At 37.8% G+C, this 23390-nt stretch overlaps 2 protein-coding genes across 4 annotated transcripts; both read left to right on the forward strand.

Moving 5' to 3' along the window:
* Positions 1-733: 733 nt before the first annotated feature.
* Positions 734-7678, forward strand: LOC107824781 (PP2A regulatory subunit TAP46-like). The gene is given in 9 exon segments (NM_001425950.1): positions 734-994; positions 1088-1210; positions 4548-4634; positions 4736-4840; positions 4973-5134; positions 5974-6009; positions 6100-6171; positions 6734-7014; positions 7139-7678. Coding segments are annotated over 9 exon segments (1212 nt in total). The 5' UTR covers positions 734-901; the 3' UTR covers positions 7392-7678.
* Positions 7679-14725: 7047 nt separating this feature from the next.
* On the forward strand, positions 14726-22980 carry LOC107830194 (DNA (cytosine-5)-methyltransferase CMT3-like). Of its 3 annotated transcripts, none has more exons than XM_016657675.2 (21): positions 14726-15262; positions 15481-15521; positions 15648-15747; positions 16121-16228; positions 16310-16429; positions 16517-16616; positions 16975-17165; positions 17552-17617; positions 17694-17960; positions 18129-18187; positions 18273-18339; positions 18446-18775; positions 18854-18922; positions 19004-19090; positions 19197-19284; positions 20605-20693; positions 20778-20882; positions 20961-21004; positions 21101-21170; positions 21265-21368; positions 22617-22980. In XM_016657675.2, exons 1-21 carry the CDS (start codon positions 14792-14794, stop codon positions 22780-22782), a joined length of 2742 nt encoding a protein of 913 aa, XP_016513161.1. In that variant the 5' UTR covers positions 14726-14791; the 3' UTR covers positions 22783-22980. The 3 variants fall into 3 exon arrangements, with proteins under 3 accessions (XP_016513161.1, XP_016513163.1, XP_016513164.1); XM_016657677.2 differs by having other exon boundaries at positions 16993-17165; XM_016657678.2 differs by having other exon boundaries at positions 17101-17165.
* The last annotated feature ends 410 nt before the right edge of the window (positions 22981-23390 follow it).

Raw genomic sequence — 23390 nt, forward strand, 5'->3', positions numbered from 1 at the left:
AAATAATTATCCACCCATACTGTCAATTAAAAATGTGTTGGATAATGAACTTTTTTAAAACGAGTCAAATATGAATAAGAATCATATTATACACTTAGAGAATGGATAACTAATAGGTTTAACTTTTACATTCGCAAAACCTCAAATTGGGGGTTCCTTAAGTTTGGGAGACTAGTAATTCTCCCAAAAGTGATCGTATTAAATAAGTCAGGTATAATATGAATATTTATATTATCCACTGATTAACCCGTATTTTATCTATATTAAATATGGGTCGAACCGGATAATTTATCTATTTTTTACATTACTCATTTTCGATCCGCCCATATCCAACCCGCTCGTCGGTTTGCCACCCCTGGTTACTAGATAATTTGAAATATGCAATTGACAAATTGTGCTAACTCTAAGGGTTTATCTAGGTTGGCTCTTAAATTTTCATCTCTTCCATTATTCATTTCATCCAATATGTAATTAACAATACACATATTATCAGAAAACAATAATTTGCCCCACTTAGAAAAGACACTAGTAGCTCATCACCAAACATTTTTTTCGATTAGGTGTAAAAGCATATATTGGGTTTATCCGTTAGGTGTAAAAAGCAATTATCACATTAAAAATTTCAAAATTTAAGTATCTTAAATAAAAAAATGAAATAGTGTAAATCACGATCAAATGTTAAAAAGTTAAAAATAGTGAAACATAGAGAGCATTTCCTTAGCCAGAATCGTACGATTTGCCGCGAAGATTACTCGAGCATCCCATTAGAAACCCGCTTTCTCTACAGATTCAAATCAAACCCTAATTTCAACAATTTCAGATCCCAAATTCAGGCTCAAATCTCACAAATTATTGATTTCTAGGGTTTGGCTATCCAGTTCGAAAGCTTATACAATCAGCAATGGGCGAACTGAGCATGCAAGAGATGCCTTTGCCAGCTCTATTCGAGCAGGGTTCAAAAATCCATGCTTCCGCGGAATCGAGCGTTGATCAAGTAATTTTTATTTATATTTGGGAAATAATACTGAAAGATCTGTTTTTTAGCGTGCTATTTGAATCTGTGTATGTTTTGGCTGTGGATTTGTAGGACACTGTGAGGAAAGGCTGCGAGATTTTGAGACAGTGTGAAGAAATGATCGGTAAATTAGGGTTGTTTTCTGTTAATGAGACTAAAGAGGACATTAGCACAGCTAATCTCAAATATATTCTGGTAAGTACTATCTGTTGTAAGCATTGTTTTTGATGTCTTGAAAGAGCTACACTTTTTTGGAATCGGTGCAGATTTAGCTAAAGATAAGGCACAATGGAAGAAAAATATCTCATTGAGTAACTCTTGGGTAAACTATTAAACTATCCATTTCATCATCAGGGATGGGAAAATATGGTTATGGGAGGTTCCTTAATAGAATTCCTCTAATAAACCATGACTTATTAAAAATCTCAAAGAGATTGCTTAGACAAATCTTTTTATGTGAGGCTCTGGTGTTCCCCACATTTCTTACCCCCTTTTTTTGGGCTTAAAATTCTGTCACTCATAAGCCCTCTCTATCTAAATATAGATGGCTAAAGGGCGGGTACGCAGTTAACTAAGATATTTGCTAGTTGGAAATATGTTTAGGTCTTGTTAGCACATTGATTTTGAACCTATTGCATTTCTAGGAGTAACTTGACCATATATATTTAGCATATTTATCACTTTAATTTTTATTTGGTATGATGATGACATAAGTTGAGCTTAAATGAAGAAACATGGCCAGTGAGGATCCAAATAGTCGATCCCAACTTGTTTGGGATTGAGGCATAGTGATTGTTGTTTACTTTTGTTATCATGGTATCTTATTATTTTTTGCTTTTCTAAAGTTTTAAGCCATGATAGGTACTTGTGGGCACTTTTAGTCCCCCCCCCCCTCAACTTTTGATGCGTAGAGTAATAATAAAATTGCACTGATGAAGCCGTGTATGTATGCTATTAGTAGATTGGGGTATGAATTATGAGCATCTACTTAGAGATAAACTAAAAAAGACAGCTTAAAGCGAAGTGATGAAGCTAAAACAGTTTAGTTTTTGGATTAATGACGTGTATTCTAAATCTCATGCTCCCTCTGAATTGGTTCTTGATAAAATTGGGGGGAGGGGGGTGTGGAAAACTGAAAACTGTGTGAAGTAAACTAAGAGCCCGTTTGGACATACAAATTTTTTGCTTCTTTCAAAAAAAAATTTGAAAACAATGTTTGGTTATCCCATTCTTATCAATTTTTCCTCTTTCACTTGAAAATGAGAATTTCCTAGTTTTTAGTTTTACAAATTTACCCCATATTTTTAAACAATAGCATTTTGATTGTTTATGATATATCTTTTATTGATTTTTTTTGGGCTGCTACTTCTTTTTCTTTGTAACATTTGCATCTTCTTGATGCCTTTGGTTAATAATATTCACTTACTTCATAAAAAAAAATAAAAAGCATTTTGATTGTTTATTTCAAGTAGGATAATCAAATTGAGGTGGTTTTGATATTTTTTACAAGTTGTGGGGTATAAATCATGTTTCATGGTTTTGAAAAAAAAGACATCCAAATATGTTGCAAAAATTATAACCAAACACAACTTCATCTTCAATTCAAATTTTATTGAAATTCCAAATTTGATTTTTTTTTTTTTTTTTTTGGAATTCATGTCCAAACGCCTACTAAAACTTTTCCACAACTTCATTGCTACTACAGAAGGTAAAGAAACTTGTAACTCATAGTAGGCCTTTTGTTCACACTTTCTCAGACTAGGGGTAGGCATCGGTTGGTTCGGTTCGGTTATAAATATTATCGATTTAGCATATCGGTTATCAGTTTATAAATTTGATAAACCAATAACCGAACCGATAATATATGTATTATCCGTTTATCCGTTATCGATCATTATCAGTTTACCCGATAAGATAACTCAATCTAGAGTTGAGCAAAAAAGAGAAAACAATTCCCTGGAGTTAAGCAAAAAAGAGAAGAATTCACATATAGTATACTACTCATTTCTGCGTTCTGTCCAGTGGCCACAACTGGAATAGTATTAATTCTTCAACAACAGTTGTCCAAATACATTAATAATAATACAAAACAGTAGCAATTTCACCTTAAAATTAACAAGTCCAAACATATAGTAATAACAGTCCAAGATAAACTAGACGTTGTTTGTCAAATGTCTAACCTGAAAAAAGAAACCATAGAACAAAACCTTGATCTGTGCATGGGCAATACTAACACAGAAATGAAAAACACCTAGAAGGCAAGAAAATGTTGTCCTGTTATCAAAGCTCAGCGTACTGTACAGAAGAATAATGTTAAAAAATATACCCGAAATTGACGAAGATTGTCGATTGAGAATTGATAAGTGCGAAGAGAAATTGGTAGTAGGTATAGGCTGCACAACGTGAGCTCACAAAATTAAGAAACGAAAAAAAAATAAAAATAAAGAATCATTAACAGTCAAAAATACCAATATGAAGATGAATTTTGTTATAAAAATTAAATGCCTAATGTATAAGACTAAATACTTACGCTAGGAGTAACTAGTAAGGTCTATGAAGAATAAAGATGAAGCAACTGAAGAGTGCGGCTGAGAAAGAATAGGAGAATGAACTGAAGGCCTAACATATGTATATACTTAAGGGTAAAGTCGTAATTTTATTAATTCTTATTGTGTTATCGGTTAATCCATTAACAAAATTGGCAAACCGAGGCTCGAACCGATAACCCAGTAGTGAAAAAATTCTAAACTGTTACCGAACCGTTAACCCAATAACCCGATACTAATAACCCAATAAACAATTAACGGTTCGGGTTATCGATTTTACCCGATATATGCCCAGCCCTATCTCAGACAGTGGAAAGGTTTTCAGCTAAATCATTTTGGTCATGCTGGTTATTGTGATTTTCTTCCATGACCACCCAAGAGTACTTCACCGCCACCTATTTCATCACCATCACCAAGTATTTTCTCCTTCTGTTGATCATGATTTTCTTCCACAACGTGCTTCCCCACACCCTCCTCTTCATTATCACTAGTTCTTTGTTTTTTTCCTCCCTTTTCTCTATCCTACCTGTAACATCATCATCGTCTGTATAAAACACCATCTCTTGTTTCCTCGTCTCTGTCTGGCAGTTTAAGCCTTGGCTTCCTCTGGTTCTTGATATGTGTGCTACCATTGCCCATGGAAATTCTAGTAAATTCGTGATTGTAAGGGAATCAACCTGTGGTTTGTCACTCTGCGGAACATGAACCTATTTTTCATCGGTCAGGGCTCGGAGCTCCTTCCATCAAGTTGTTTTGTGGTTGGAAGTGACTCTTTGGTTTCGATCTAACCTATTTTAAATGTAGGTCCATACGACAATCAGTTGCCTGAACACCTATTAGAATCTGCTAATATCAAACTTGATGTTCTTCCTTTATCCATTTCTACTTTTAGTTTGCTTCAATATTGCATAGAAATTCTACTTGATCTTGTTTTAGTTGGCTGGTTTACTCAATGGGTTATGGAGTCTTATATTGCGTTATTTCAGGTCCCCTATTATCTTGCAGAGCTAACAGAAAAAGTTGCAGACAATGACAGGATAAAAGTACTCAAAGCTTCACAAGCTAAGCTAAAGGTAAAGACTATAAGATGTGTAATAGATTATATCCTATGGAAAATAAAATTTATCTTTTAGTGGTATCTTCTCATTTTAATTTGCCTTTCTTTTATCTCTAGGAATTCATTTCATTTTGTGAAACAATGGAACTTGTTCCTGAAGAGGAGATAGAAACATCTACACAAGGTGGAGCTAATTCTTCTGTAGATCGTAGAGCTAAGAAGGTAGGCTGGATTTAACGGTTGAATTGCTGTATATGACAGTTACTTTTAGGGATTGGAACTTTATCACAAGAAAGCTTTGGTTCTTTTACTTTTTTTTAGTGAGATTGATTTACAAAGTACATGATGTTTTAGATTGCTCGTTTCAAACGGCAAAGAGCTGCTGAGTCGAAACTACTTGAAATTAAGGAGCGGAAAGAGCGTCGTGGACGATCAACTAAAGCAGCTGCATTGTCAAGTCCTGTTGAGACTGAAGAAGATGATGTGTTGGATGATGATGGAGAAGAAGAAAGGGAGGTTAGTTAATTCTCCCCTAGTTATGCATGGACATGAGCATTAGCACAAGCTTCTTTTCTTGTCAGCTGTTTCTTTATCTGGTGTTGCAACTTTTATGACACACTTGCTCTTAATTGGTGATCATCCTTATGGTTCAAGCAATTGCTCAAAACAGTTTTAGAAGCTGGTTAATCTTTAAATATATTATCTGATATAAGTTATAAAAAAAGTTATAGTCTATTGGATGATGTTGGTGAGCATCTAAGTAGTTGCTGCAATGCTCTTTCAGAGGTTGCCAAGTGAAGGTCACAACATTGGAGCCCAGGGGCGGATGTAGAGTTCAACCTACGGGGTCATCCAAACCCAATAGCTTTGGCTCGGACCTTGAATATGTGCTAAAAAATTCATAAATAAGTACAAATAATAGATTTGGAACTTGGTAAATCAAATGAGTTTTTGTAGAATCCCGAACTTGAACCCATAAATTTTAAATCTTGGATCTTCCTTTGTTGGAGCCTATTTTCTGTGGACTCTTGGATAGGCACTCATTATTTGTTTGAGTTATCTGCATGAAATGTTTATCCTCACCCTTTGAACCTAATTTCCTCACAAGATTTTGCTCAAGACATCATTGACTATCAATATTCCATTTTGGATGTGATTTTTTGGAAGAATCTCGTTTTGCTCTTTAGATGCCATTATATTGTTTAAACTAATATTATTCCTCTAAGATACACACACCCTGATTTGTGCAAAATTTTCTACCGCTTCTGTCAAGTTATTTTTAACCTCAAGTTCTGGCTTCTTTGTATTCACTTTTGACTAAATTTCTGATTCTTCAAAACTATTATGCATTGCAGGCATGGCTTACAACTATCTCCTTGGGCCTCTGTAAGGTCTGCTAAGATCTTCTATACTCGTTTTAATTGATCCTTTTTCTGTGTTTGATATCTTATGTTCATAGTTTCCAAAATACTGCCCTGCAGGCCTTTGATCTGCTTGAAATGCTGAAGAAAGAGGAAGAAATACTATCTGCTGTGAAGGAGAAGCAGCTTCAGGTAATGTTAAACAAGCTTAGTTGAATTGGCTTCCTTTCTGTTCTAATTTGTCATTGTTTTCTGGTAGCCTCTGATTATGGCTATTGCTCTTTGAACTTGTGTGTTCCATCCTTAATTATCTCTTCCTTAAATTAGTTCATATCATCGATTCATTTGATCCTGTGGCTCTGCCCCTATGCAATTTAGAGAACGAGGCAATTTTTCTAAGAGAGACCTTGTTAGAACTATTGTTCTGGAGCTTGTTGGGTGTGCAATTATCACACAATGCTAGATCAAGAGGAAGTGATACAGCTTTAAATGACTTCAACACTGCTTCTTGCAGGGTTCATTTTGATTTCCTTAATCTTCTGCCTTAGGGTGGTATCCTTGCCTTGGGTTGTGGGTTGTGGGTGGGTGGGTGGGTGGGGGGCTTTCTTTCCCTCAAGACTACCTAGAAGATCAGCATTAGCTTGCACCACTGTTTTTGACCATAATGATTCCGTATCATGTAAAGACAGATTTGTAGCATTGCTCTCTAAGGTTATGCTTTGCTTAAACATGTATTTTCTTACTTCTTTTGTAGGATGGGGAGAGAGAATTTTCTCAAGCAATACTCGATGAACGCACCAAAAAAGTAGAAACTTGGCATCGCGATGCTGCTGCTCGAGCACACCATACAAAACCTGCAGCACCTATCACCTGTGCCACTTTTGCACAAGATGTCATAGAAGGGAGGGCCAAGGTTTCACAGGCACATGAACATAAACATCAACCTTTAATTTTTGGACCTGCAAGTCTTGTTGGTAGGAACCCAACAACTGAACGGGAAAAAATAGCTGCCCAGGTCTTCCAGCCTCATTATAGGTATGCATCATCTCTTGAATACATCATCTCTTGAATACAAAGTTAATATGGCTACTCCAGTTTTAGATCCTTGATGGACAAGTAAGTTGAAGAACTAACTGTCATATCTTTATTCAAATGCTAGATTGCCAACCATGAGCATAGAAGAAGCTGGATTAACGGAGATGAATATGATGAACGAATGGCAAGAAAGGAATGTTAAGCTCATGGAAGAAGCAAATTCCTCATGGTACAAGGACACCCCCAAGTCGAGGCCAGGTGAAGATGATGAAGAAGATGATGATGACGCCGCCCAGGACAAGGCAAGAGCATGGGATGACTGGAAAGATGACAACCCTCGTGGTGCTGGCAACAAGAAGCTAACTCCTTGTGGTTAAGGAAGTAGTTGCTGCAGAGTCTTAAGAGTTTACAAAAATAACCTTTTTGAGGTAGCCTTCTAAATTAAAACTCATTGTCAATGCTACACCAGTTTGTCACTCAGTTGAAAACTACTATTTTATTGTTGTTTTATTTGTGCTTCATTTTTGTGTTATGTCTAGGTAGATGATGCATTGTAAAGTGGTGGTTATTGAAAGTTGATAATGTTAATTTTTCTAGTAGATGATTGGATTTGGTGTAACAACTGTATCTTGAGAATATGGTAAGAGGAGGATAACTAATTTCAGTACTTAAATTTTGTTCCAATGAATAGTACTACAAGCTAATATTTTAATGAAGCACATTTATAGTAAATGCTTCATTTACATGCCAAAGATTGCATAATCATTCCTTCAAGGGATGTCCACCAAGGGGTTCCATTAAATGCAGAAAATTTCTCACATTTCATGCCATAAAAGAATGAAATACTTCATAAAAGCAAGCCGATATATTTTTTAGCATTTTAGAAACAAATATTACTGATATTACCAGAAAAAATTCCATGATGCCAAATAAAGCGTGGCACACCATGCTTCGGCGTTTGTACCTTTTTTTGCTACTATAAATCAATTCGGCATTATCAATCTTGGAAAAATAATTTAATGTTATTAGGGTGTTTAGAATGATGGAATCATTTTACAGAAATGACTTATTTTCTGTAAACTATTATGATGAGATTCCCCCCCCCCCCCCCCCCGTATTTAGTTAGAGAGTGAAACATATTTTTTTAAGAGAAATCATATATTGGTAAAGACTGATGATAATATTAGCAAACCAAGTAATGTCTTACTGAAAATTTTAAATATTAGAGATTGATAGTTGTATGTCTCAAAATCTGATAAAAAAAAATCTACTTAAGGGAGAACGGCCTGGTGTCGGCCAAGCCGAAGTCACGTTTAGGAAGCAACACACCGGCAAGTAGTCTGGCTATGGTTGAAATCGAGCACTCATGAGGCTCGTACAGCTAGTTCGACACTTAGTCATTTTAAAGGATTATTCCACATGATATTCCAAAGATAAGGGTACACTGGTTAAGGACCGATGGGTAATGAAAGTGTTTTATATAAATACTAGGAGAGAGGGTAAAAAAGGAGGACAGTAAAAAGATCGAAGAAGAACACACCTTTCGGAGAGGAAAGATGGTCCATGACCTCAGACTTATCGCCTAAAGGAGAAAAGAGCTTAGAATCTTGATACTCATCTGTAATTCAACCTTCTCAAGAAAATACAGATCTGCCTAGCCCACAGTCGCGTGAATCGTTTCTGTTGCTATTTCTCTTTTCCATTTGATATTATGTAAATTGTCATTTTTCATTATATTGTGGAGTACAAGCAGGGCTATATTGGCCTTTCACGCTCAACTATAATAGTTTATACTTGTTTGTGATTCCTGATCTAGAAGAGATTGTCTTTGACTAAGATTTACCCTATATCTCCTTATTAAATTCGTTTAACAAAAAGGGCCTAAAACTTTTTGGTCAAACAATTTGGCGTCGTCTGTGGAGATTTCCTGGCCAAAGTTTTAGTTTTCTCTAGATCTAAACTTGGTTCTAGTTCTACTTCCCGTTCGTTGTAGCTTCATCATTTCATTACGAACACAAATTTGAGGAATTTGTAGGCAAGATCTTGAAATAACCAAACCAATTTTTAATCTAGACCCTTGCAGGAAATCGAAATTATGTCTGATATCTATACGAAAACTACGCTTCGACGTAGTTATAGTTTCGGCACGTTGCGAATGCAAGCTGTCAGACTAGGACTGTGGCCGTCACATATTTAGCATGTCCGCAATCCTATCACCATGTTAGCGCTGGATATCAATCTATACCTTGCGCATACATCCCCCTCCCTGTTAGAAAGAAATAATAACCTGTTGTGTAATTTCTTGAAATGACAAAACTCATTCTTGCCTGTGTGCTTGTGGTGTGGCTTATGTTTTCGTATCTTCACGCACTCGGGAGTGGATCGGATTGGGACTTAAACTCGAAGATCCCAACGGGCGAAGTAAGCCATCAGCCCACAAGGTGCCCAGATTCGACTAACACCGAAGCTAAGTACGAGGCGGATATCTGATCTGAAGCTAGCAATCTCAGTTCATTGTCAATCATATATAAGGGACTTGCCAGATCCAAGTAGCGGAGACGGCAAAAACACCAAGCCATAGACCCGCAAGATATCACCCGAGTTCGATGGATATCAGCTTAACCAATAATAGCAGCTACGAAGCATAGCCAAAAAAGGGAACACGGTCGCTCATTTCCACTCGTCAACCAATCAGTCGAGGTAACAAACGATTTCGTTTGCCTTTAACTTGTTATTTCTTTTTAGAGTGGGACAGGAACAAGGGCATCCTTACAAACACACGAACAGGGAACAAACGCCATCAAAATAGCACACCAAGAAAACGCTCTGCGCCATATCATCCTGCAGGTAACGGTCGAGCGAAACCCCTCCCCCCCATTACGCCATAAAGGAAAAATCTGTATAGACTGGGACTAGGTCACCAACCCGGAAAACATACGAACCTCTCCAACACACAAGCAGAACACAAGTGCGTGAACCTCACCCACGCGCTCGCGAAAGCCACCATGCGACTACACAAGTAGCTAAAATTCGATCGCGTACATACATTAAGACGTCCCGAAGCCTGAGCGAGACATTCATCGCCCGACCTATCAACTACCTCTTCAGGTCGAGCGATGAAGGGACTAGATAGACAAGGACTCCTCGAATGTATGTACGGACCATACAACAATATGTAATATTCTTCAGTAAACGAGTAACCGAAGCAACATACGGAATTTTTACGTAACTCCACCAAGTTTACACATCACGCCAACACAGGAAATGTACATTCGACCTCGCTCGAATTGCAAAATAAGACAAATTCGACCACGCTCGAACTGGCAAGTCAAATTCATCATCACTCGAATTAGTAGGACAAATTCGACCTCACTCGAATTAACAAGTCAAAATTCGACCTCGCTCAAACTGGCAAGACAAATTCGACCTCGCTCAAATTAGCAAGACAAATTCGACCTCGCTCGAATTAACAAGTCAAAATTCGACCTCGCTCGAACTGGCAAGTCAAATTCGACCTCGCTCGAATTAGAAAGACCAATTTGACCTCGCTCGAGTTAACAAGTCAAAATTCGACCTCACTCGAACTATCAAGTCAAATTCGACCTCGCTCGAATTAGCAAGACCAATTCGATCTCGCTCAAATTAACAAGTCAAATTCGACCTCGCTCGAATTGGCAAGTCAAATTCGACCTCGCTCGAATTAACAAGACAAATTTTACCTCGCTCGAGTTAACAAGTCAAATTCGACCTCGCTCGAATTAACAAGCTATATTCTACCCGTTCGAATTAACTACCGAAAGTCAGGGACTTATTGCAAGAAGATCCAAGAAATTCGAAAAGAAAAGAAAAGGAAAGGCAAAAGACGTATAATCAAGGACAAATCAACAGTTCCATTCAAAGGAAAAATAGTGTCTTACAAATGGCCAAAAAGGGGGGCCCATCCAACTAACTAAGTACATGAGGAAAAAGTAAGTACAAGAGCTTCACTAAGCATTATCCCCATCCACGCTGTCATCTCTCTCCCCGCTTGGTTCAGCGGCTTCACCTCCACCGTCACCCTCTCCATCAGAATGTTCATCATCAAAGGTAAGCCTGTTCTCGGCCTCATCGTCTCCACCGGCCTCCGGTGTCGCGGGGTCATAGTCGCAGGCAAGCCGGGCCTTACGCGCTTTAACACGAACTTCTTCGAAAGCGGCTTCAGGAACATTCATCGCTGCCAACAAGCCCTTATATATATCCCATTAGGTCTCAGCATGGATCCACATCTCGCACAAAGGGAAAGGAACGTCAACAGAGGCGGACGCAAGAGAAAGATTCGAAGCCAACAATCGCGCCCTCTCGGCCTCGAGAACAATAATTTGATCACCCAAGCTAAAGACATCTCTCTCAAGCCCACCAATTCGCTCATCAAGTCGCGCCTCCCTCAGAGCGGTCGTTTCCATCTCGGTTGTTCGTTCAGACCTGAGAACGCGGTCGTTACCACGCCCTTTGACCTCTCGCTGGCCGAAGAGGGAGCACATACCTGTTGTGAAGTCAATGGACCACTCGAAATGATCGCAGCGACCTCCGAGCTTTGCCCCTACCACGGTAGACTCCCCCAAGCCAGAAACGGGCACCACCTCCACTCCCAAGGGGGATACGGTCTCCTCGTCTAAATTAACATCACCATCAGGCTCGGACACTGCCAATACGGGATCGCCCCTCGAAGGCCCTTCAATCTCGGGTACCATATCAGCCTTTATTCTCCGCCTCTTTAATGGAGCTTCTTCGCCATCGTCCCGAGATGATTCGTCCACCAAATGAACTGCGGGAATCAAAGCTTCCGCCTGACAAAAAACCACCCGACGTCCGAGTCCGGGAGGGGCCGTAGTCTGTAAAGTAGCAGCGGCCTCAACGCTCTCACTTGCAGCCGCAATCGGTGCAGGTCCGATCAAGAAACTCGACTGACGAAAAGCAAGTATGGGAGCCCTCGCCCTCCTCGTGATACTCCAACCTACCAACGAAAAAAGCTTAAACCAAAAAAGAAATAAGGGGGATGAAGATATAGAACAAAGGGCAAAATGACCAAGGGCAAAATGAGATGACTCACCAGCAGAGGGTATACGCCCGAATCTCTCATGAAACGACGACCATTCATGAATCCCCATCGTATGGGGCAAAACCTGACTCACCCACTCACAGATATCAGCGACTAGCGGATGAGGTTCCTTCTCGATTGCAAAATAAAGAAAAAAGGAAAAAGAAGAACAATCAGATCACTGGAAGGGGACAACGAGCAGCCGTCTAAAAAGAAAAAAAACTTACGGGCATAATTCCACTCCTTAGAAAACCTGTTAGGATTTGACACCACGCGATCCGTCCTCACAAAGAAGAAGTTCTTTCAAAAGCGGCGATTGGTTTTATCATCCATATTCACCACCAAGCCCTTGGTCCCGCGGTGACAAAGATGTATCATAGTACCCCTGTAAAAGCTGGGTATGAAGAGGTGAAGCAAGTGATGGAGAAAAATCCCAAGGCAGGCCGGTTCCACGTACTTGGTAAGCATGAGGAAGAGCTTGTATATATATGAAGAGAGCTGAGCCGGACACACCCCATAATAGCGATAAAAGTCCTCCGCCAGGGAAGAAAGGGGAAGTGTGTAACCAATGACGAACGGGTATGCGTAAAACGCGCAATACTCTGGGTGATGTATTTGCACGACGTCGTTGCCCGCATGTATGAGTTCGACGTAGTTAGGATATCCTTGAGTGCAGCGAGCGCCACAACATCCATTTCGGAAACAACGGGTTCAGGCTCACCGTCAGGAAAGTACTTGAAATCAGTCCTGGTCTTCCCCGAACGTGGAATTATTTCATCCACAGTGGGGAAATTCCCATCTTTCGCTATGACTATCCCTTTTTCATGAAATGGTATATCAGTTTCCGATGTAGCGGCGCCGACGGCTTTATCAGAGTTAGAGGATTCACTAGCCATCTCCTTGTTGGTTGCGTAGATGACTAGTGCTGAGAAGAAGAGGGAAATTACGGCAGGAAACTTTATAGAAAGGGAGATGGGAACGCAAGAATCGGTAGAAGGAGGAGAGAAAGCTTGAAGCTCTTTGAAGGATTGAGAAACTCAGTAACCCAAATAAGAAATTTTCTTCTCTATTTATAAGAACACATTCATCTTGAGGGGAAAACCAAATGCCGCCACGTTAACTCCAGAATAGAAAAGGCACAGGTAACGACGCAACGCATCGAAAACGTACGCCATAATGACACAAGACAGATTGACGTCATTTAGAACTAACGTAATGGTCATGATCAACTCTCAAAGCATCACATCATTATCTCGCCATCAAGGGTTCGCACCTCGACCAAGATGCTCAGATTTCTCAACTCACAAATCGGCGGGGTTCGCCCATCAAGCTCGTACGAAGAAGACCTTGACAGGCGGATGGACTAACTATATGAGTCAAAATTTGATCAAAAGAAGTCTACTTAAGGGAGACCAACCTGGGTTCAGCCAAGCCGAAGTCACGTTTAGGAAGCAACACACTGGAAAACAGTCCGGTTATGGCTGAAGTCGAGCATTCATGAGGCTCGTACAACTAGTTCGACACTTAACCATTTTAAATTATTATTCTACAGGATATTCCAAAGATAAGGGTACACTGGTTAAGAACCGATGAGTAATGAAAGTATTTTTTATAAATACTAGGAGGGAGAGTAAAAAAGTAGGACAGTAAAAAGATCCAAGATGAACACACCTTTCGGAGAGGAAAGATGGTCCATGACCTCAGACCCATCGCCAAAAGGAGAAAAGAGCTTAGAATCTTGGCATTAATGTGTAATTCAACCTTCTCAAGAAAATACAGATCTGTCTAGCCTACAATCGGGTGAATCGTTTCTGTTGCTATTTCTCTATTCCATTTGATATTATGTAAATTGCCAGCTTTCATTATATTGTGGAGCACAAGCGGGGCTATATTGGTCTTTCATGCTCAACTATAATGGTTTATACCTGTTTGTGATTTCTGATCTAGAAATGATTGTCTTTAGCTAAGATTTACCCTCTATCTCCTTATTAAATCCGTTTAACAAGAATGGCCCAAAATCTTTTGGTTAAAAAATAGTAATGTCTAAGTGTTGGTTGAAAATTGAAATAGTGATATGAATTAAATAGTCTAAGCGGGACTATATTGGCCTTTTACGCTCAACTATAATGGCTATTATAGCCTGTTTGACCAAACTTTTTTTGGGCCCAAAAAAATAAAATACTTTTGGTAAAAAATTGAGGTGTTTGGCCAAGTTTTTGCAAGGAAAAAAAGTACTTTTGAGGAGAAGTAGAAACAGTTTTGAGAAACAGAAAAAATAGTTTCTCTCCAAAAGCACTTTTCTAAGAAACACTTTTGAGAATGCACTTAGAAGCAATTTTCAAAAGCTTGGCCAAATACTAATTACTGCTCAAAAGTGTTTTTCAAATTAATTAGCCAAACACAAACTACTTATCATTAAAAACACTTTTTTAAAAAGTACTTTTGAGAAAAACGTTTCTCAAAATAAGCTGATTTTAGAAGCTTGGCCAAACGGGCTATAAGACAATTGTGAAGGAAAATGATTTTACCCAAAAGTGATGGAATTAATTTTCCAATTTTTTCTTTCTAACAACCAAATATCACAAAATCAATTGCAATATATTTTCTGAATCAACATATTTCGAAAAATATCACCCATCATATCAAACACACCGGATCACTAACCGGACGTGACCCACAAATTCCAATCCACTTCCGAAAATGCCTACAATTCCGGGTTCCCGCTTTCATCACGACGCTTTAAAATTTTCAATAAGTCCCAAAAACTCTCCACATATATATAAACCCCTTCACACTTTCTCTATTTTTCACACTCTCCAGTCTCCACCCCTACCCCTTTCCTTTGGCGGCACAATGCCAAGCAAACGGAAGGCTTCTACACCGAAGGCTTCTACGGCAGCGGCGACGAATAAGAAGTCAAAGGGACATGCAGTGGAAAAGCAGGATCCAGTAGTAGAACCGGCTTCTTCTACAGTTGAGTGTGACTTCGTTGAAGATGAAGTAGAAGTTGAGGAAACAGAGTGCGAGAGCTCGAACGAAGAATCCTCGTCTGCTCAAAAGGTGAGAAGAGCTACGCAAGCAAATGACGATCAGGAGTGTGAGTTTTCTGGTGATTCTATTTCGCATGCAGAAGCTATGCAGAAATGGCCTCATCGCTACATTAATCACAAGGTTTGCTTTGCTTAATTGCACACTATTTTGCATTTCTTGCATATGATTACTGTTTGAGAAATAGTTAGCATTATAATACATTGATTAAGAAAACATTATGAGTAAATGCGTAATGTTTAGAGTCCATGAGGTCGTTAGTAGTAATATTGTTCTTGTTTATTTTTAGCTGGTATTTAACATTTATGTAATATTTTTTTTTTAAATTTACCAATGAGCAGGATAGGGTGAAAGCAAATGGTAAACCCATGACCTTAAATGAGTAAGTTTGCAAAGGCTACATAAACTTGATCATTGCGCAATAGATTTTGCCTCCTGTCTTTTAGCTTCATCTAGTTTATGTTGGTGACATCTGATCCTCATGTTATATATGTTGAATTTGGTCCAGTCAAGATGATGCTGACCAATTAATCCAGGCTAAGTGTCATTTTGCCCAGGCAGTGGTTGATGGTCAGATTTACAATCTCGGGGATGATGCCTATGTACAGGTAAATACTACAATGCTTAAGTATAGTTTAGTCTTTCAGTTCGGAATTAATTACACCTTTAAAAATTATTATATGTACTAGATACCATTATGTTATTTCGTTTGGAGTTTCTAGATTCTAATTGATTTTCTTACCATTTTGGTAAGAGGTTTTCCTTCACTATTTGTTTGTGAAAAGAAGGAAGAACAGAAAAAGTTGCTTGATTATCCCTTGAACTCTTCGGATTAAGTAATGTTTACATATACCTTAAAGTAGGAAAACAACCTTAATAAGATGCATAATGTTCCTAATATTTCCTTTCTAATTATATGCATACGATCATTTTATGGATCAATATATAGATCAGTCATTATTTGCATTTTTAATTTTATAGGCTTCAAACGATGAAGATGATTATATATGCAAGATTGTTGAATTTTTTCAAGCTGTTGATGGTATGCAGTATTTTACTGCTCAATGGTTTTACAGAGCCAAGGATACTGTAAGAAATTCTTAATTTATGAAGGCTAGTTCTTCTTATCCTTATGATGTTTGATGCTTCTAACCTTTGTTCTTTCATTAGGTAATTAAAGCTCATGACCAGTTTATCAACAACAAACGTGTATTCTTTTCTGAAATCAAGGATGATAATCCTCTTGGTTGCCTTGTAAAGAAAATCAAGATTGTTCCTATACCCTCAAATGTATGTTAGGTTTTGCTTAATAAGAAGATACATTGGCGCTCTTGGTTTTAACAAGCAACACTAATACGTGTTGGATTTTCTTTGTAGGTAAGGCTACCGCTCAAGGAAAGTTTGCGATCAAATTCTGACTATTACTATGACATGATGTACCTGCTTCCATACTCATCATTTGTTAGCTTACCACAAGGTATTTTTCAAGTGTAGTAATTTAAAGGCTTTGTTTGGTTTGTCAACACATTTTCTTGGGCCAAAATCACTTTCCTTTACAAGTATCTCAACTTTTAGTTTTATTTTCTCTGGTCAATACTTAGATATTATCATCAATTTTAAACAACACGCAACAATCAAATCAAATATTTAAAGCAAAGCACTACTTTAATTTGTTGGCATTGTTATCAATCTCTAACAATAGTTTTTCAGAAATTATTTTCTTTCTCCCAACCAAACACTAGAAACTATTTTTCAAGAAAATAATTATTGAAGAAATAATTTTCCTTTATACCAAGCACATAAGATAGATATTTCTCTGATAATATAGACAACAGGGACTGCTATTTTTGCAGATGTTTCAAGCCCCATTAGTGAATCAGATTCTACCATATCTAGCGATAGTGATACTGTAGATGTCAAAGAACAGAAGCTTGAAAAGAACCTCTTGGATCTCTATTCAGGTTGTGGAGCAATGTCCACTGGGTTGTGCCTTGGTGCTGATATTGGTGGTGTTAAGCTTGTTACTGTATGTTTTGTTACCTAATATGGTTGTTCTTGCCCTTCCCTAGTTGTATGTTTGCTTTTGTTGAATTGTGTAACCACCTTATCTAAAAGTTTGAACTATTAAAGATGACACACTTTTATTTACTTGAATGTGCCTTCAACATACCTCTTCACATGCACGCCTACTACTTTAACTAGCCAAGTTTGTGGAAGGACGTAGAGTGGCAGTGAGATTTGAATGCAATACTTTTAATGTTCTGATATCATATTGAAATGTGTGGTTACTTTATATTAAAGGTTAATCTACTTTATCTTAAAGATTAAGCTATAAAAAAAGATGCTTTTATATATTTTGTTATGTCTTCACTATTTTAGGTAGATTTATTTATTTATCTATCTTGACTGCAGAAATGGGCTGTTGACCTAAATCAATATGCCTGTGATAGCTTGAAATGGAACCATCCAGAGACTGCGGTAATGAGTGATAACACATTATGTTTATCTATCTTCCTTTTGTTCTTTAAATGAATATATTATATGTGTTATGCAGGTAAGAAATGAGTCTGCTGATGATTTCTTATTACTTTTGAGGGAGTGGAGGCAGCTTTGTGCATCTTGTTCATTGTTGAGAAATAATACCCCGACACACCCTTTTCTGAAAGTAAGAGATGAGGATGAGGAAGATAACAATGATAATGGAGATGAGGATGAGGGATCTGGTGATGATGAACAAGGTGAAATTTTTGAGGTGGAAGAGCTTTTAGAAATTTGCTATGGAGACCCAAAGGAAATAAATAAGCCTGGCCTTTACTTTAAGGTATTTATTCACCATGTTGGAACTCTTTGCATCCTAACTTGGCTACTTTACAGAGAACTCTTTGTTTATATCTTGTAGACTAATTCCGGTGAACAACTCAAGATTTTGTAGATAAGCTAGTGTGTTTCTGTTGGTTCCTTAAATCACTTTATTACTATTTATGACAAGGTACGTTGGAAGGGTTATGGCCAAGAGGAAGACACTTGGGAGCCAATAGAGGGCTTAGAGTATGAATTCCAAACTAACTACCATATTGTGAATCCATATTTTGAATTATTAATACATTTATCTAAAATTTATATTTACCTATAGTGGTTGCCAAGAGAAAATAAAGGACTTTGTGGCCAAGGGCTTCAAAGCAAGTATTTTGCCATTGCCTGTAAGTTGCCTCTCTCTATCTTTGCCTAGTTTTGGATCTCTACTATATGAATTTATCTTTGTGATTGTAATGCATTGAATCTAACTTTTCTATTGGTTGTACTTAGGGGGAAGTAGAGGTCATATGTGGGGGACCTCCTTGTCAGGGAGTAAGCGGGTTTAATCGCTTTAGGAACTCAAAGAATCCATTAGGAGATTCAAAAAATAAACAACTTGAAACATTCATGGACATTGTGGAGTTCTTGAATCCACGATTCGTATTAATGGAAAACGTAGTAGATTTGGTCAAGTTCGCAGATGGGTTTCTAGGAAGATATGCATTGGGCAGACTTGTTGGAATGAACTACCAAACACGGATGGGAATGATGGTAGCCGGGGCTTATGGACTTCCACAATTTCGTAGGCGTGTCTTCATGTGGGGTGCTCTTCCTTCAGAGGTAAAAGAATAATTAATTTGATATATTTATTTTCTTGTTCTTCCTTGTTCTCACTTTAAATCTCATCTTGTTTTGCAGAAATTGCCACAATATCCATTGCCCACACATAATGTTGTTGTGAGGGGTGGAATGCCCAAAGAATTTGAGGTAGTCTATTGAAATTATTTTAACACCATAGATTCTGTTATATTTGCTCTTTACTGAATATGAATATGTATTTGAATGCAGTTAAATGTCGTAGCATATGATGAGGCCTTGAAAGTCGAGCTAAAGAGAGAACTTTTTCTTAAAGATGCAATTTCAGATCTTCCTCCTGTATGTAATAGATATCAAAGTTGCCTTAAGGACATACTTCCAATTGATTAAGCATATGCCTAACATAATTGTGTTCCTTTCTTTATGGAAATATTTTTGAATTTAGGTGGAAAATGACGAACCAAAGGACGAGATGCCTTATATTGATGAACCCAAATCTGCCTTCCAACATTTCATAAGATCAAGGAGAGATGGTGAGTCCATTTATCTTGGTAGTAGTATGACATAGTCTGGAGTGACTGCTGTAGTGTGATATCATTGTACCCTTCTTGGATAATTATAGTTTCCAGGTCAGCTTGTGGCACATTAACTATTTCACCACCACCCAAGATACTAAGTCTTCCCATCAAAGATTGGGCAAATAAAAAGAAATCACCTAGCCTTTTTTATTTCTATTGGAAGTTGAACTACGGTGTCTCGTTCTTGTCTATTTCGTTGATTGCTAGGCTACAATATCTGCTGATTTTTACATTGGCCATGTTGCTATCCCTACACATTGATCAGTGATATTTGTAGCTTTACCACACGTACCTAAAATTCTATAAGTCAAAATCATTTGATATTTGCGATGCATAATAACCTGGGACGTTTCATTAGTTGTGCCCTTGGACTTGTTAATAAATGTGAAAGCTTGCAACTTTAGCTTATGTATGCCTGTTATGTGATCATGTATGATATCTTATTTTTATTCCTAGATCACCGTTTAAGTTTATTATTCAACTTTATAATTTTCTTCTTGAATTGTGTATTCTTCGAATTTCATTCGTTCCTTCTGTTAACTTTTGAATCTATTCTTGAGTTATCTTTTCTCTATTCGTTCAATAGTTCTTTAGAATCTTTGCTTTCGTTCATGCATGATCGTTGAACTTAATCTATTATAAGAGTAAAGTCATAAAACTAGTTTTTATGACATTAATATAACCGAACTTTACGCACTTTAACAGTAAAGTTGCAAAACTATTTTGTCATATTAAAAATAGTTGACCTTTGCGTGGATCTCTCAGAAAATAAAAATGACCGGAATGTCAAATTTCTAGCACAGAAAATACAAATGACAATAAAAAATTTATCATACAGAAATTTTGACTTCCCATGTTTTATGAAGCAAAAACAAATTAAGAAGGGGGAATCAATAATCAGCGCCGGAAATTTGTCCTATTCATTTGTATTATCCAACCAATTCACACATAGTTTAGTTGCTTTAATGTTACAATAGATAATTTTTTAACTTTCCTGTTATAAGGGGTAAAATTCAGTTATTTTGATGTGCTAAAATATAATTTTGTTATTTAATTTTTATAACGGGTAAAACATGAAATTAATCCTCAAAAAGTCACACCTTTTAGATGTTGGAAACTTTGGCAAAAATAATAACTCTCATTCTGAAATTTTCTATGGCTTAACTAGATTTTACCTGAAATAATTCAGCATTTTACCAAGGCATCTAGACCTTCAGATATGTCGGATGGTGGTGTAAGCCTTTTGTACATTTTGATAGCATTTTTATATTGTAGGGACATTAGGGTCTGTTTTGTATGATCATCGGCCCCTTCGGTTAAATGAAGATGACTATGAGCGTGTATGTCAAATTCCCAAGCGGAAGGTATTACACCTTTTATATCCTGCTATTTGTGGTAGTGATATGAACATGTCCCTAGGTTGTTGATTCCTTCTTCCATGATTATAGGGTGCAAACTTCAGGGACCTGCCTGGGGTTCGTGTTCGTGCTAACAATACTGTTGAATTGGATCCAGATGTAGAAAGAGTAAAAGTTGCTTCGGGAAAGCCTTTGGTATAATTTGCTTTTTGTGGGAGCAGTCTATTTTGACATTTTTTTTCTTCTATTTCTTATGATTTTTCAAACTCACAGGTCCCTGACTATGCGATAACTTTTGTTCGTGGTACTTCCACAAAGTAATGATACAATGTTTTCCTGATTTGATTTAGCTTGCACTACCCCTTACCTATCATAATGACTCTACTATTGTCATGGTATTTGAAATTATGCAGGCCATTTGGTCGTTTATGGTGGGATGAAATTGTTCCAACAGTTGTTACAAGAGCAGAACCCCACAATCAGGTACCTTTGCCTTTGCTAGTTGTCTCAAAATAAAACATGCGCTTCTTCACTTGGTGTGTTCTGATGCCCTTTGTCGTTCTTGATCTCCTTTCAGGTCATATTACATCCAGAGCAGGACAGAGTTCTTACTATCCGTGAAAATGCACGGCTGCAAGGTTTACCTGACTACTACAAACTGACAGGGCCAATAAAAGAAAGGTAACTATTGAATCAAAGTAGTGACCAGTTGGTGTTGTATTTGTGTGATCTACTTTAATGACTCATCTGCAAACACTTTTCAGCTTACTCTTATCTAACAACTGCTCATGCATGTTTTTATGATATGACATGTAGAATATAATCTAGCTCGAGTTGAACTCAGGAAACTAATACTGAATATGCCAAATTTAACTTAGAGATCAGCCTATAGTTTTAAGGGACTGCTCAGATGTAGAGAGATTTATTTGAGCTGTTTTGGTCGAATGCAATTTAGCCTTTGCTATATCAACATATAATTTGGACACGCTAAATTTTGTCCGAAAAATATCCTGCTTGAAGAGTCTAATTTCTAGAGGAATGTTTTTCAGTTATATAATGCGACAAGAAAGTGCCACCGATACTCAAGGGTAAGTTTTATAGAGCTGTGGTTAGACCGGCCATGTTGTATGGGGTGGAGTGTTGGCCGGTTAAGAACTATCATATCCAGAGGATGAAGGTAGCAGAGATGAGGATGCTGAGGTGGATGTGCGGGCACACTACGATAGACAAGATTAGGAATGAAGATATTCGAAACAAGGTGGGCGTGGCCCCTGTGGATGACAAGATGCGGGAAGCGAGGCATAGATGGTTCGGGCACGTGCGGAGAAAAAGCCTTGATGCTCTGGTGAGGAGGTGTGAGCGGTTGGCCGTGGTGGGTATGAGAGGAGGTAGAGGGAGGCTTAAGAAGTATTGGGGAGAGGTTATCAGGCAAGACATGGTACGATTGCAGATTTCCGAGGACGTGACCCTTGATAGGAAGGTCTGAAGGTCAAACATTATGGTTGTAGGTTAGGGGGTAGTAGAGCTTTCCTTACTTTATACCCGGGGTGAAGCGGAGTTGGATTAGGGTTGATCTTAGATGGCTTGCAGTTTATCTTAGCCCCGGGTGTTAGATACTGGTTACTGTTATTGCATGTCATTTATCTTTTGGTTGTTATACTTCTGTTACTACTACGGTTTCTACTGGAGTTACTAATGAATTGTCTTTTCTTGTTTTTTATTTTCATATTTCTGAGCCGAGGGTCTATCGGAAACAGCCTCTCTGCCCAATCAGGGTAGGGGTAAGGTCTACATACACATTACTCTCCCCAGACCCCACTTTGTGAGATTTTATTGGGTAGTTGTTGTTGTATAATGTTGTACTAGGAAATATATAGCAACAACCTTTTAATTGCAGGTTCTGACTTGAATTTGTTTTGTGTTTCATAGGTACATGCAAGTAGGAAATGCAGTTGCAGTACCAGTGGCTCGGGCTTTAGGGTATTCTTTAGCGCTGGCAATGGAAGGATTGTCGGGAGAAAAACCCTTACTGTCATTGCCACCTAATTTTCCATGTCTAGAGGAACTGGGCTCCAATGAGGAATCTATAGATTAAATTTAATTATTTGACCATCACACAAGCTATTCACCCGTAGGAAGATTTTGGGACTGATCATTCCAATATCAATCATTCATTGCAAAATTAGGTCAATGGAGAAGTTGAAAAAGACATTGATTTTTTGTATGTATCACTTACTGCTATATTCGTGATTCACAGTTTAGTTGATTTGGCATAAATGAATGCACAATTTAATGATTTTGATTATTCAACATATATGCACTTATAATGTTAAGATGTAATGATTTAAAGCCTGAAGGGCTGTGACATACATTTTGCTTTGATACTTGGAGAGTAAGGTGGCAACAAAAACCGTGGAGAAGTAAAGATGAGTTTTTGAAAGCTTTTGGTTTTGAATAACTTTTTGTCAGAAATAAAACACCATCTAACTTATCCATAATCCACTTACCTGATCTGCTACTCATAATATTCCCTAGCTGGTAGACAAATTGTTCTCTTGTATGCAATGTCCCAACTTTCTAGAGTGTGGTGTGCTTGCTCAAAGTCTGGAGGCAATGGCAGATGTAACATGTAAGTAACAAGTTAAACTGAATCTAACATTTTCAACATGAAGTATGGACATATAGGTGAAAAATCTCTCAAAC

This window comes from Nicotiana tabacum, chromosome 18 (assembly GCF_000715075.1).
Source record: "Nicotiana tabacum cultivar K326 chromosome 18, ASM71507v2, whole genome shotgun sequence".
Taxonomy (NCBI): domain Eukaryota; kingdom Viridiplantae; phylum Streptophyta; class Magnoliopsida; order Solanales; family Solanaceae; genus Nicotiana; species Nicotiana tabacum.

Excerpts from the sequence above, each read along its gene's own strand:
- LOC107830194 (XM_016657675.2), top strand. The coding sequence starts at position 14,792 with ATGCCTACAATTCCGGGTTCCCGCTTTCATCACGACGCTTTAAAATTT. Across the intron at positions 15,748-16,120 it reads GGGATGATGCCTATGTACAG|GCTTCAAACGATGAAGATGA; the intron begins GTAAATACTACA and ends TTAATTTTATAG. Across the intron at positions 17,618-17,693 it reads GGAACCATCCAGAGACTGCG|GTAAGAAATGAGTCTGCTGA; the intron begins GTAATGAGTGAT and ends TGTGTTATGCAG.